The sequence below is a fragment of the Chrysochloris asiatica genome, unplaced genomic scaffold, assembly GCF_000296735.1.
Source record: "Chrysochloris asiatica unplaced genomic scaffold, ChrAsi1.0 scaffold00050, whole genome shotgun sequence".
Taxonomy (NCBI): Eukaryota; Metazoa; Chordata; class Mammalia; order Afrosoricida; family Chrysochloridae; genus Chrysochloris; species Chrysochloris asiatica.
In genome coordinates this window covers 6,981,168-6,995,982 of record NW_006408568.1, presented here as the reverse complement: position 1 = coordinate 6,995,982, position 14,815 = coordinate 6,981,168, and the positions used below count along the sequence as shown (strand labels likewise).

At 42.9% G+C, this 14,815-nt stretch overlaps 1 protein-coding gene across 1 annotated transcript in view; it reads right to left on the bottom strand.

Moving 5' to 3' along the window:
- IQSEC3 (IQ motif and Sec7 domain 3) overlaps positions 1 to 14,815 on the bottom strand; it is a 194,584-nt gene that overhangs the window by 104,485 nt on the left and 75,284 nt on the right. The window contains exon 2 of the mRNA XM_006862699.1: positions 11,140 to 11,223. Within this exon, the coding sequence (XP_006862761.1) occupies positions 11,140 to 11,223 (84 nt within the window). The remainder of the gene's footprint in view (positions 1 to 11,139; positions 11,224 to 14,815) is intronic.

The following is a 14,815-nucleotide window of genomic DNA, read 5'->3' as shown; positions in this document are numbered from 1 at the left end:
GAGGAGTAAGGTGTGCCTGACCCAAGCCATGGTATTTTCAATAGCCTCATATGCATGTGAAAGCTGGACAGTGAATAAGGAAGACTGCAGAATAGTTGATGTATTTGAGTTACGGTGTTGGAGGAGAATATTGAAAGTGCCATGGGCTGCCAAAAGAACCAATAGATCTGTTTTGGAAAAAGTGCAGCCAGAGTGCTCCTTGGAAGCCAAGATGATCAAACTTCATCCCTCATACTTCGGACATATTGTCAGGAGGGACCAGTCACTGAAGAAGGATATCATGTTTGGTAAGGTGGAGGGTCAGAGAAAAAGAGGAAGACCCCCAGCAAGATGGATTGTCCAAGTGGCAGCCTCGATGGACTCAAGCGTGGCAACAGTAGTGAGGTTGGCCCAGGATTGGGCAGTGTTTCATTCTGCTGTGCATAAGGTCGCTATGCGTCAGTACTGACTCGATGGCACCTAACAACAACAACTGAACAGAGAAGCTAGCTATTCCTTGTAGTAGCTTTCATTTTGCTATTTTTGAAATATCTTTAACAATATAGTATATATAATTAATAAAGCCTAGAGTTCCCCCTTCAAATTCTCTGGGTCCCCCCTCCAAATTCCATCTTTGGTTTGATTGACTTCATGCACTTACCCAATACCACCGGAGTCAGCAAACAGCCTGATAGGGAGCCCCTGAACCATAAGCCAAACTCTCTAAAGGAGCTAATGGTAAGCAGTCCACTTCCTCTGGCTGGGAAATGGGAACCTGCCACCACCATCCCACCTTCACTTTATATACTTGAAAACACCTCTCTTCTTTTGTTTTCTGATGCTGGTGGTTAGAGGCTGCACCAGACAGACTCTAGGTTCAAATCCTCATTCTGCTGCTTGCCAGTTGCATGACCATCTGACAAGTCTGTCATCTGTAAAATAACAATTATGTTTTATAACCTTTGTTGTTGTTGTTAAATGCTGCCGAGTTGGTTCTTACTCATAGCGACCCTTGTATAGGGTTTCCGTAGATTGGCTTGTGGGTTTGAACTGCCAACCTTGCAAGTTAGCAGTCTAGTGCTTATCCTACATCATAAACTAATACTTGTATAATATAAAGCAAGTGCTCAATACATGATAGCAAATATTCTCTTTCCCTTTCTAATTGATGGGGGACAGAAAGTAGAAATACAGCATTAGGAGGAATTCTCTTCTAATCATCTCTAAATAGGTTGTTGACAGGAAGTTGGCTGTCTTAGCTAGTAGCTCCGTAAGGGTGGCCGGCCACTTGTTGGCCTCACTCATACTTCCCAACTCCCAGCACAGCACCATGGACAGGCAGGCATCCTACATACCTTTGGTAACAACTGAGGCCACATGAAGAGACAAGTCTTTGAGGAAAGCCTGGGAGTAAAAACTACACAAGGAAATAGGCCTGGATGGATATTTGATTCCAAACATGAGTTTCACATCCAGTTGACAAGACATTCAAATATCATCACAAGACAAAATTCTCTTAGTACTCTCTGATTTAGTGTTTTCCCTACCTCAAAGGTGTCAAAGGAATTTGGTATCTATCTTGTTTGTTTGTGGCTCCTGACATTCTGGCTTAGAACACGCAGATGGGGCAAAAAGCACAAAGAAGTAAAGTGACAGGTCATACAGCTCATCAGAGTTAGATTTTTCTATCTCCAGGGCCAAGTTCTTCTATTACATTCATGTGGTCACCCTCAGGTATGAGGCTCAGTCAAGTTGGCTATGTTGTTACTACACAGAGATGCACAGAAGTCCCATGACCAGAGAGACCCAAAGAGCCCAAACAAGAGGATCAACCCTCCCCTACACCCATGGATCTTCATTTCTGGCAGGTTTCTGTCTCACACTAGACAGGAGTCTTTAATCCCCAGGAATCCTACAACTAGGGCAACTAGATCAGTAGGCAAGATGGCAGGGCATTGTGGGAATTCCCATGGCCTCCTGAATTAGGTCACATGTTTCTAGCCTCTCTAAAGTCCTCTCTGAACTAATGACTTCTGCAGACTTAATTATTGGCTTATTTCCCCAGTTTTAATCCCTTGAGGTCCCAAAGACACTGAACTCTGAAAGAGGCAAGAACTCTACCTTCCCTTTGCCTCACCACACCCCAGACCATCCTACTACTTTCCTGCTATGAAGAAGCTGAGCGATCTCAGAGTTCCTGAATAAGAGGCTGAGTGGGCCTGCCCCACCAGGCCTGTAAGGGAAGAAAGAGCACAGTTAAGTAGCATAGTCTGGCCAACCCCACCAGTACGAAAGGCAAGTTTCCCAGCAACCTCTGGGCCTGAGATGTGACTAATGGAACAGGCACATGATGCTGAAGCTTCCAAGCCAGCTGCTTGAAGACTAAACTGTATCGATTGAGAATTTAATTGGTCCGTAATCGCTGAGTAAACACTGCCTGGCCCATTGATCATGCCTCAGGCCTCACTACAGCCGCCTGGAGAGAGACAAGGAGACGCAGGTCGGATGCTCTGGCAATACTAATGTAGTGCTCTCCCCGAAAGCTATTCTTGGATGGGTGTTCCTTCCTCAAGTGTATCAGTGCCTGCAGCCTCCAGCAGAATTAGCAGTGCTTGTGGCCTCATCAGGGATAGATTTCTCTGCCTCCTGGGCCAAGCTCTTTTGCTATATTCATTCTATTCAGCGGCAGACCCACTGTTCTGTGAGCTGGTTAGCAGGTGATGATTCACACCACATGGACCCCGGGTGGGAGGGTGACTGTAGGGGGCACCAGGAAGGACTGATTAGGGCAGGCGCCTCTCTACATGGGTGCAGAATATTAAGTGGTCTACAGAGGCTACAAATCATTTTTTAATTGGGAGCGGGAGAGTTAGAATGTAAAACCTAATGCAACGAGTGGGTTTTCCAACAAAACCTAGAAAAAATAAACTACTGGCAAGTTGCATATCAAAATATTAACTGGTTAATTATCTATGGCTGGATTTAATTTTTTTTTCTTTGTATTTTGTACTTTCTGTATTTCTAATAATGAGCAAATATGACTTAAGATCAAATAAAATGGCTGGGAGGATTTGTCTGGAGCATTGAGAAAAAAGAAAAAAAAATCCTAGCAGCAGCTCAGTGGAATTAGATTGAGTCTCAGAGTTTGACCTGGGTTCACCTTCCAGCTCCAGAACTGATTGGCAGTGTCTACCCATCAAGATCCCTAACTTCATTTCATCCCAGACTCCTTATCGACAGTTGCGAATAGCATGGATCCCCCAAGACTGAGTGAGATAAAATCATGAGAATATTTTGCGCAGAGCCTCTGGTACTTTCAGTAAATATTGTTGTTGTTGTTGTTGTCAGGTGCATGTTCCATAAATATTAGTGTCTCTTCTATCCTGAAGTACAGATGAGGGTGGGGTGGATGTGAGTGCAGTGGGTGAGGGCCAATCCCAGGTCAGTCTGCTGGGGCCCAAAGTGCTCCCCTGTTCCTAAAGCCCCTAGCCCCTCTTTCTTGGTAGTACTGAGGGTCATTCTGTGCTCCCTCCCTAGGCCGAAGTGCCAATTCTTCCTGAGCCCTGCCTATACTGAACGCCTCCTCTCATTACTCTAATAGGAACCAATCTTCCTTATCCTGGCCCTATTGCCACCCACGGCGACAAATGGGCTGCAATTCTGCTGGGCGCTGGGAGGCGGCTGGCCAGCTCCTGGGTCATTGTTCCGAATGTCACTGAGAGCCTGAGCGGGAGGGGAGCCTGTAGAGCTGCAATTACAAGCCTATTCAGTTCCCTAGAATAAAGCCCTGTCATTAGCTAGCAGCAGGGACAAGGTGGGGAGGGGGCAATGGCAGCTCTGGGGAGAGAGTCTGGCACAGGTTGCTGCCCCTGGTCCTCGGCTCTGGCTCCACACAAGTGCCAAGCATCTACTAAGGGCTTGTGAGGGCCAAGTTACCCTGCTGGTTGCTTGTCTAGGAACATAAGGGTGGGGAGGGGGGCAGAGACCATGGTACAGGGGCACCTAAAATAATTCTACCTGGTAATCCAGTCTCCCTCAGAGGCCTTTGTCAGCCTCATAACTGCTTCATTGTACTCCAGTTCCCCGACACCCTTCCCTCTGCTAACCCTCTCATAGACACCCACCATCCAGACTAGTTCAGTTCTAGATCTTTCCATTCATGGGAACATCACCCAACCTAGCCCTCCAGCAGACATCAGGCCCCATGTTAAAATTTCTCTTGACTCTAGCCTCCCAGCTGCTCTTCTCTAGATGGCTGTGGAAGGAGCTCCTAGCCTTTTTCCATCTCCTGCCAACTCCCTTCCCTACCTCCAGGTCCCTCTCTAGGAGCTGGTTCCTTTGGGGCTGAGGGTTTGACTCAGGCTTTACCTCTCTGATTAGACCGGGCTGAGGGTAATCATAATCGGTTTACACAGATAAGCTGCCACAGCAGTCCCTTGGGGATGAGCCTGGTGGCTCCAATCAAAGGACCATGTGCAGCACCATAGCTTCAGGAAAGGAAGGGAAGGGACAGATACTGAAAATCTGTGTTGATGTTTGTTTACTACTGACCTCATATGGGGTCCAGAGGAAGAGAGTGAGAAGACTCTCAGCCAGCTCTGAGCTGATAAACCAAAAACCCACAGAAGGCCAGAAGGATCCTGAAATCTGAGGGGTTGGGTTGGGATCTTTACTGAGGTTTCCTGTAGACCCAATTGGCATTTCTCTATAAATCCTCAGAGGAGGCCATGATTTGGTCAACAGACTGACCAGTGAGGAGAAGCATGGCTTGTCTCAGAGTTCTGCATCCCAGCCCAGATCTCCTCTGGATCACCCAGAGGGTTTTGTGACCCACCCACCCATTGTTAGTTCCTCATCCTGGTCTCAGATCTTGGTCCATTCATCTAAAGAAACTAAAGAAGTTTGTACTATATTCTCTGAAAGTGGGACCTGGTTCTGGGGAAAGATTAAGGAAGTTGAGAGGGTCATTAATGGGATTGTGAGGTGTCAATGTTGAAAGTCTGATGGGAAAAGACTTATTTTAGGGAGGAGTCCCCCAAGAAGCCAAGAACAGAAAGGTCCACTGACACACATGCACTGTTGGGCCGTCCAGAAAATATCCGGAGAATCTCCTAGAGAAGCCAAGAAGCTGACATCAGACAGAAACAGACAAACAGACAGACAGACAGGAACACACTCTAGGAAACTACAAACCAGACAGACAGACAGGGACAACTTGGAATAACTGGGAAACCCGGAAAGACAGCATTTGAAGGACTGTGCCAACTTGGGAGCAAGTCTCCCTGCTCCACACAGAGAGGAGGGCTGGAGGAGGCAGAGCCTACAGGCCTCTCCTGGAACCTACTGTGAAGGAGACCACTCCCTCCCATCTTTCCCCAGAGCAAGCAGCCCCCAGCCCAACACCTGTACCACCAACAAACCTTTCAGAAATGAACATCATGGATTTCTGACCATCCCAACACAAGTCTTGGAAAGGAGCCCTATTCCTAGGATCCCAGCCCCCATAAGGGGACAGCACCCCTACCTTCCCAACCCCCAACATATACACATGTACCTACCTCCTCAGTTGATGCCCTACTGGCTCCCTCTGCCACATGGCATACCAGATCCTCCCAGCCCTTCCCACCAGGAGCCAGGGTGCAGGGTGAGAGAGCATGCGGATGGTCAGGTGGTTGGCATGCAAAAGAGGATGAGGGGTGAGAGTGAAGGAGAGAAAGGACCATGGAAAAATCAGAGGAGGGTTTCTGTCGCCTGCTACCACCCAGCACATCTTGAGGACAGTATCTTACATATCCTCACCAATATCAGGTTGCTTGGTTGTTGTTGTTGTTACGTGCCATCGAGTTGATACCGACTCATAGCGACCTTATGCACAGCAGAACAAAGCACTGCCCAATCCTGGGCCAACCTCAGTATCGTTGCCACGCTTGAGTCCTTTGATGCTGCCACTTTGCCAATCCATCTTGTTGAGGGGTCTTCTTCTTTTTATCTGACCCTCCACCCTAGTATCAATTAAATTTCCACTGAACTGAATAAAATTGGTGGGTGAGGTAGAAGGCAGACTAGACAGAGTTTATCTCTTCTCCTCAATTACTAAAGAAGGAAATTTTTAGGAAGAAGACTCTGGCAAAATGTCTGAACGGTGGTCGTTAGCAGGATCCAGAGCTCTCAGTTTCTCTTATCTTTCCCTCTGGTCACTCTTGTGCCACCCCTATTCTTTGTCCTCTTTCTTTTTCTTCCCTCTTTCTCATTCTTCCGTATTTCTTTTCCTTCTAATTTCCAGGTGAGCTATTTAAACTGTGGTGGCATCATAAGACTCCAATAAGTGGAAAGTCCCTCAAAGGTCCAGTGTTTTTTTTGTCTTTATATCCTTGAGCCTGACACAGAACCCAGTGCACACACACACACACACACACACAGACCACACAAAGCATGAGCACAACACTCGATTCCTCCCTTTCACTTCTCATTCTCCAGCTCCGTCAGCCTCAGGAAATTGCCATCTTTCTCTCAGTTGGGATTTAAGGATCCGAGCAGAGTGTTCCTGTCAGTTTGTCAAACTGTGGTAGCTTACTTGTTGCTGTGATGCTGGAAGCTACGCCATTGGTACTTTCAATGTCAGCAGGGTCTCGTATGGTGGACGGGTTTCAGACTTGGAAGAAGGAGAGGCAGACTACTTCTGAACATTTAGCTACTGAAAACCTTAAGGATAGTAACAGAACATTGTCAGCTATAGTGCTGGAAGATGAGCCCCTGAGGTTGGAAGGCACTCAAAATATGACTGGGGAAGAGCTGCCTCCTCAAGTAGAGTTGACCATGATGATGTGAATGGAGTAAAGCCCTTGAGACCTTCATTTGTTGATAGGGGACACTCAGAATGAGGAGAAATAGCTGCAAACATCTACTAATAATCAGAACATGGAATGTACAAAGAATGAATCTAGGAAAATTGGAGCTTGTCAAAAATTAAATGGAATGCATAAAGATCAATATCCTAGGCACTAATGAACCAAAATGGACTGGTATTGGCCACTTTGAATCAGACAATTATAATGTTTACTATGCCGAGAATGACAAATTCAAGAAGAATGGCATTTCATTCATCATCAAAAAGAACATTTCCAGATATACCTTGAAGTACAATGCTATCCGTGACCGGATAATATCCATAAGCCTACAAGGAAGACCAGTTAATACCCCTATTATTCAAATTTATGCACCAACCATCAAAGCCAATGATGATGAAATTAAAGAATTTTACCAACTACCGGTGATTGAAATCCTAAAGTTGGAAACAAAGAGGAAGGATCAGTATTGGAAAATATGACTTTGGTGATAGAAATGATGCTGGTGATCACATGACAGAATTTTGCAAGACCAACAACTTATTTATTGCAAATACCTCTTTAAAACAACATAAAAGGCACACACTAATGGACCTCACCAGATGGAATGGACAGGAATCAAATTGACTACATCTTAGGAAGAGACAGATGGAAAGCTCAACATCATCAGCCAAAACAAGGCTAGGGGTTGACCATGAAATTGCTTATATGCAAGTGCAGGCTAAGGCCTAAGCAAATTAAAACAAGTCCAGGAGAGCCAAAATACGATCTTGAATATATCCCACTTGCAATTAGAGACCATCTCAAGAGCAGATTTGATATATTAGACACTAATTACTGAAGAACAGAAGAGTTGTAAGACAACATCAAGAATATCATATAGAAAGAAAGCAAAAAGTTATTAAAAAGATAGGGAAGAAAGACAAACCCAAAATAGATATCAAAAGAGACTCTGAAACTTGCTTGAGCATAGAGAAGCTAAAGCGGAGAAAATAAATGAGGTGAAAGAGTTGAACAGAAAATTTCAAAGGGCAGCTTGAGAAGATAAGGTCAAGTATTATATGAAATGTGCAAAGAGCTGCTGGAGATAGAAACCCAAAAGGGAAGAACACTCAGCATTTCTCAAGCTGAAGGAACTGAAAAAAAATTCAAGCCTTGGGTTGCAATATTGTAAGCACTGGACTGCTAACTACAATCCACTAGTTGCTCCTAGAAAACCATATGCAGGGTCACTATGAGTTGGAACTGACTCAGTGGTGCTTAACAACAATATGGGGACAATATTGAGTGATGCAGAAAGCATCAAAAGAAAATGGAAGGAATATACAAAGTCACAGTAGCAAAAAAGAAATCGATTTTCAAACACTTCAAGAGGTAGCATATGATCAAGAATCAGTGGTACTTAAGGAAGAAGTCCAAAATGTATTAAAGGGATTGGTGAAAAATAAGTTCCAGGAATTAATGGCATACAAATTGAAATATTTCAACACACTGATGTAGTACTGAAAGCTATATCACTCATCTGTGCTAAGAAATTTGGAAGACAACTACATGGCCAACCGACTGGAAGAGATCCATATTTGTGCCCATTCCAAAGAGTAGTGACCCAATGGAATACAGAAAGCCTCAAACAGTATTGTTAACATCACAGGCAAGTAAAGTTTTGCTGAAGATAATTTAAAAAACTAATAATTCAAAGTATATCAACAGAGAACTGCTAGAAATTCAAGTCAGAAGCAGAAGAGGAAGTGGAACTAGGGTTATCATTGCTGACGTCAGAAGAAGCTTGCCTGAAAGCAGAGAAGACCAGAAGATGCTTACTTGTGCTTTATTGACTGTGCAAAGACTTTCTACTTGGTGGACCATGACAAACTATGGATAACATTGCTAAGAATGGGTATTCCAGAACACTTAATTGTGCTCATGAGGAACCTGTACATAGATGAAGATGCAGTCATTAGAACAAAACAAGGGAATACTGAATGGTTTAAAATCAGGAAAGGTGTGCTCCAGTGTTATTTTCTTTCACCATACTTATTCAATCTGTATATTGAGCAAATAATCAAAGAAGCTGGATTATATGAAGAAGAACATGACATCAGAATTGGACGAAAATTCGCTAACAACCTTCAATATGCAGATGATGCAACTTTGCTTGCTGAAATAAAAAAGGACTCAAAATACTGATAAAGATCAAAGACCACAGCCTTAAGTATACCTCAATGTAAAGAAACCAAAAATCCTCACCAATGGACCAGTAAATAACATCATGATAAACAGAGGATAGATTGAAGTTGTCAAAGACTTCATTTTGCTTGGATCCACAATCAACACTCAAGGAAGCATCAGTCAATTAATCAAATGACTATTGCTGTTAGGCAATTCTGCTGCAAAGGACCTCTTTAAAGTGCTAGAGAGCAAAGATATCAGTTTGAGAACTAAGGTGGCCTGACCCAAGTCATGGAATTTTCAATTGCCTCATATGCTTGTGAAAGTTGAGTAATGAATAAAGAAGACCATAGTAGAACCAATGCATTTGAATTATGGTGATGGAGAAGAAGATTAAAAGTACCATGGACTGTCAGAAGAGCAAACAAATCTGACTAAAAATAGAACAGTCAGAAGACTCCTTAGAAGCCAGGAAGGCAAGACTTTGCCTCTCATATTTCAGACATGTTGTCTGGAGAAGGACATCATGCTTGGTAAAGTAGAGGGTCAGCAAAAAAGAGGAAGACCCCCAATGAGATGGACTGACGCAGCAACAGCAATGGACTCAAAATTAACAGCAGTTATGAGGATGGCGCAGGACTGCATAGTGTATTGTTCTGTTGTGCATGGTTTGCTACAAGTCAGGACTAGTTAGAAGGTACCTAATAACAACAACAAGGACAACAAGTAGTGTGCTGCCTCATTTGGGACCAATTCCCATAGTTCCTCCCTCAGAGTCCTGCCTTTCCCCCAGCTCCCTTCTCAGTGTGTGACTTCCAATGAGTTCCCCTTCTACCAGTAACTACTATGATTACAATCTAGTCATTTTCCTAGACATAAAGTGTTCTGGCATGGTGTTTAGGATATGCACTGGACAGCTAACAGCAAGGTCGGTGGTTCAAGCCCACCAGCCACTCCTCAGAAACCCTATACAGGACTGATGTGAGTTGGAACCAACTCAATGGCACTTAACAACAACAATGGAGAAAGCACACAATATCAGCAATAGCAAAGCATTAGGAATCAAAGTCATGTCTAGTACTTATTGAATGTGCGGTTGTAGACAGGCCCCATAAGTGTACTGAACCCTACTTTCCAATCACTTAAGACAGTGATAAAATAAATATAAGTGGTATAGCCTCACAAGCGATTATACATAAGTGTTATTTTCTAGATAGACAGTTTCGTTATATACATGAGGAAACAGGGACCTAGGGAAGCTAAATGACTTGTCTGCCGAAGATCATTCCAACAAAAAGTGACTGGAAATGGGGCAAATTTCACACTAGAATCCAAGTATCCTGACTCCCAGTGAAGCAAAGGACAAGTAAAAAAGGAAAAAGACAGAGAGAGACATGATGAGAACTGACACAGGAAAATGGGTGGAGGAGAGAGAACAAAGCATAAGAGATTGAGTCTGACAAAGCACGCAGATGAAGGTGAGAGAGGGGAAATGATGTGGAGATGAAGAGGAGAGGTGGAGTAACACAAGGGCAGAGACATAAAGGTGAATGTGGAGGGAGAAAGATACTAGCATGACGAAGAGGGGCTAAAAGGAAAAGAGACAGCAGGAAACATGGAGCATGAATAACCCAGAGAAAAATAAATAAAGCCTAGGACAGTGACGGCAAACCCTGCCATTTCCACACTCCAGCTTCCTCCCCAGGCTGTCATTGAACCCAGTGAAAAAGCCTTAAAATGAAAGTCAGACATTTTAGACCCTTCATGGAAAAGAAGGATTTGAAAGCAAAATACAAATCTTTGATAAGAAGAACCATTAGAATAAGTGCCAGGAATCCTATTATGTGCTTTAGAGATACTATTCATTTCCTTTCCCTTGAAATGTACAAAAATTATAAGAAGGAGAGATTAATAGGTTTGGGGTCTGAACAGTAGGGTATAAATAAGGACCTCAAAAGTTGGAAATGGCTCATTTGGGGTCCAAAAGAAGGAAAGAGAAATGGAAGCAGTGAGGAAAGAGGCTAAAAAGCAGCAGCAACAGCAGCAGGATTCCAGAGGAGGAGGCCAAACATGGCAGTGGTGTGTGGTTTACTCAGAGAGTAAGGAACAGGGGGTAGGGAAGGGAGGACCCTTCACCAGTTCCCACCTGTGGGAGGCCAGGTCGGAGCAGGAGGGCTTCTGCTCAGCGTCAGCGGCGGGACAGCAGAACTGGTGCAGCACGGTCTCATTCCTGTGGACAGAGCAGAAGGAGGAGGTCAGATACGGCCACACAAAGGCATTTCTGTCCTGGAACTTTGTTTCTCCTTCCCTGCTTTACACGCAATTTTGTGTAGCACTGGGGTAGCCAACAGGAGTCCTGATGGCACATTGGTTAAACTGTTGCCTGCTAACCAAAAGGTCGGTGGTTCAAATCCACCAGCTGTCTGAGAGAGAATGATGTGACAGTTTGCTTCAGTAAACATTTACAGCCTTAGAAATCCAATGGAGCAGTTCTTTCTGAACTGTAGGATGGCTATGAGTCAGAATCGAGTTGATAGCAATGGAATTTGTCAGTGTTGTTGCTAAATGCTTTCAGTCAGCTCTGACTCATACTGACCCTGTATAGGATTTCCAAGGAGCAGCTGGTGAGTATGAACTGCCAACATTTTGCTTTAAACCGATCTCATGATCCAGTGTTTTATCCCACAATGCCACACTAGGAGTCTTTTATCATAGTTAGTTCTTTATCACTAACCGAAGACCTACAAGGTAGAAATAGGTCTAGTTCACCTGTGATGCACAGAATTAATATGCAGTTAACACGGTCAGCGGCTAACTGAAATGTTGGAGGTTCTACTCCACCCATAGGCACCTTGGAAGAAAGGCCTGGCAACCTATTTCTGAAAACTCAGCCACTGAAAACCTTATAGAACATAGTTCTATTCTGACACACATAGGGTTGCCATGATTGGAGTCAACTCCACTACAACTGGTTTGTTTGTTTTTTAAATAAAGATATTTATGTTGACCATATGCAAATATATGCAAATGATCATATGCAAAGATATGAAGCACAGAGACATTACTGCTACAAGCTGGAAATCCAAGGTGTGATGCTGCCTACTTTTGATAAGGGATTTGTTTGCTACAGATAAAAAAGCCAACTTGGGGGAAGAGATCTGTGTTCTAGTTCATTTCTGCTGCTCATCAGTGATGTGGACCATATTTCACCCTTTCTGGGTCTCAGTTTATTTACTAATGAAATAAGGGAATTAATCTAGAGCTGTAGTTCTCAACCCTGGCTGCATCTTAGAATCACCGGAAAGATTTTTTTAAATTCTGATGCCTGGGCTCCACCTCCAGTAATTCGTATTCTCTTGGTCTGGCCTGGTTCCAGGACACCAGTTCTTTTTTAAAACTCCCAGGTGATTCTAAAGGCAGCCAAAATTGAAAGTCAGTAGACAAAATTATTTCCAAGGTCCCTTCCAGCTCTGAAGTACTGTGTTTCAATTATTTTATTTTCCTTTAAAATCTCTATTAATTATAGACTTTAAAAATCATTAATAAAAAATCAAGATAAAAATTGCACTTAGAACCAACTCAGGATTTAATATTGAAATTACTTTTAGATAAAGTTATGCCTTCTTTCCCCTAACAAGCTGTCACTGTACTCAGTATGCCAGCGTCAGGGTAAGGCAAACCTGGGAGGGCTTAAGAGACCACCTGAAAGAGATTTTTAACTTCCTTCAGCTTCAGAACACTTTATCCAAACCAAATCTTTACTGGAAGCCCATTCTGGAAAATGACAAAAGCAGAATGACTCCTTCTGGAACCCAATTTTTGTTGCCACCACCCTGTCTCTGGAAACCACTGACTTTGGCTGCTCTTATGGAAGAAAACAACACTACAGCCTATTTCAATTTGACAAAAATAAATTCCAGAGAGATTACACATTTATGAGGGAAATAAACCAATAAAAACTTCAGAAGATAATTTAGGAATATAGCCCATGTGTGTAGGGGAGACTTTTAAAGCAAAACAGGAAACCAAAGTCCCATTAAGGAGCAAATAAGCATACCTGACTATATAAAAATGAAAGCATTATGCATGGAAAAGAATACTCCAAGAAGTCAAATAAAGAGCCCTGGTTGCTCAGTGATTAAGCACTTAGCTGCTAACTAAAAGGTTAGCAGTTCTAACCCATCAGCTGCTTTGTGAGAGAAATGCCCGTTGGTGTGCTCCCGTAAAGATGACAGCCTCTGATATACATGGGTAAGTGCTGTCAAGTTGATTCCAAATCTTAGCAACCCTGTCTAGGGTTTCCAAGGTGGGTTTGAACTGCCGACCTTGCAGTTAGTAGTCCAGTGCTTATTCTACAGCACCACACCAGGACTCCACTCTGCCACATAGATTCATTGTAAATCAGAAAAGCTTTGATGTCACACAACAACTACATCAAATGACAAACAATAAACTAAGAAAATACATGTGCAACACATATAATAAAAGACAAGTCAATATCCTACATAGTTGTTGTTGTGAAGTGCCATCGAATTGGTTCTGACCCATAGGGACTCTGTATAGAGTTTCCAAGGAGCAGCTGGTGAGCTTGAACTGCTGACCTTGCAGTTCAAACGGCTTTACAGTCTGGCACATTAACCCACAGCGCCACACCATGACTCTGAGCATAGAGTTCCCACAAATTCATAATGCAAAGATAATCCCAATAGGAAAAAACAAAAACTCTTATTTATATTATTACTGTAAATATGTTAAAATTTAATATGTACAAGGACTAGAAAGTGTTAAAAAAACAATGAATATAAATATTGAAAATTTCAGGAAGGATCATGGACAATTGTTATATTGAATTTTTATTAATTTAAAAGGATGTCTGTCATCTTAGATTCAAGAGGCCATCTAAGATACAACTATTGCGCTCTCTCCACTAAAGTAAGGAGAGTGAAGAAAAGTAGACTCCAAGAAACAATTAGTTCAAAGGACTAATGACTACATGAACCTCAACCTACATGACACTGAGGCCAGAAGAACTAGATGGTGCCAGCAACCACTGCCAACCACCCTGAAAGGAATCACAATAGGAAGTCTTGGACAGAGTGCGAGAAAAATGTGGAACAAAACTAAAAATTAACATCATAATAATAATAAAAGACCAGGTTTATTGGTCTGACAGAGACTGGTGGAAGTCTTGAGAAACTTTTCAGACCTGGAACTGAAATTACCCTAATAGCTCAACTTTCAGCCAAACAATAAACAGACACTTCTTAAAATAACCAACCATTATAAGATCAAAAGGGCAACATTTACCCAGGGATAAAGTCCTGGTGTGGTGTTGTAGGATCAGCACTGGACTAGGAACCACAGGTTGGTAGTTCAAACCTACTAGCTGCTCCTCGAAAACCCTGTACAGGGTGGCTATGAGTCTGAACTGACTCTTAACAACAGCACTTAACAATAATAGCTCATAAGTCAAGAATGGAAAGGAAAGATAGGTTCATGGAAATGGTAAACACAGCAAGGAAGTGGGAAAAGCACAGTTACATTGTAAGGATTGCAATCAATATCACATATCAAAATATGTATGAATTATTGAATAGAAAACCAATTTGTTCTTTCACTAAAATCACAATAAACAGATGAAGCAATAAACAAAATATCAACATATAGCAACCCTATGCACAACAGAACAAAAAACTGCCCAGTCCTGGGCCAACCTCACAATTGTTGCCACGTTTGAGCCCATAGATGCTGCCACTTTGCCAATCCATCTCACTGGGGGTCTTCCTCTTTTTCTCTCACCCTCCACCTCACCGGAAAAAAAA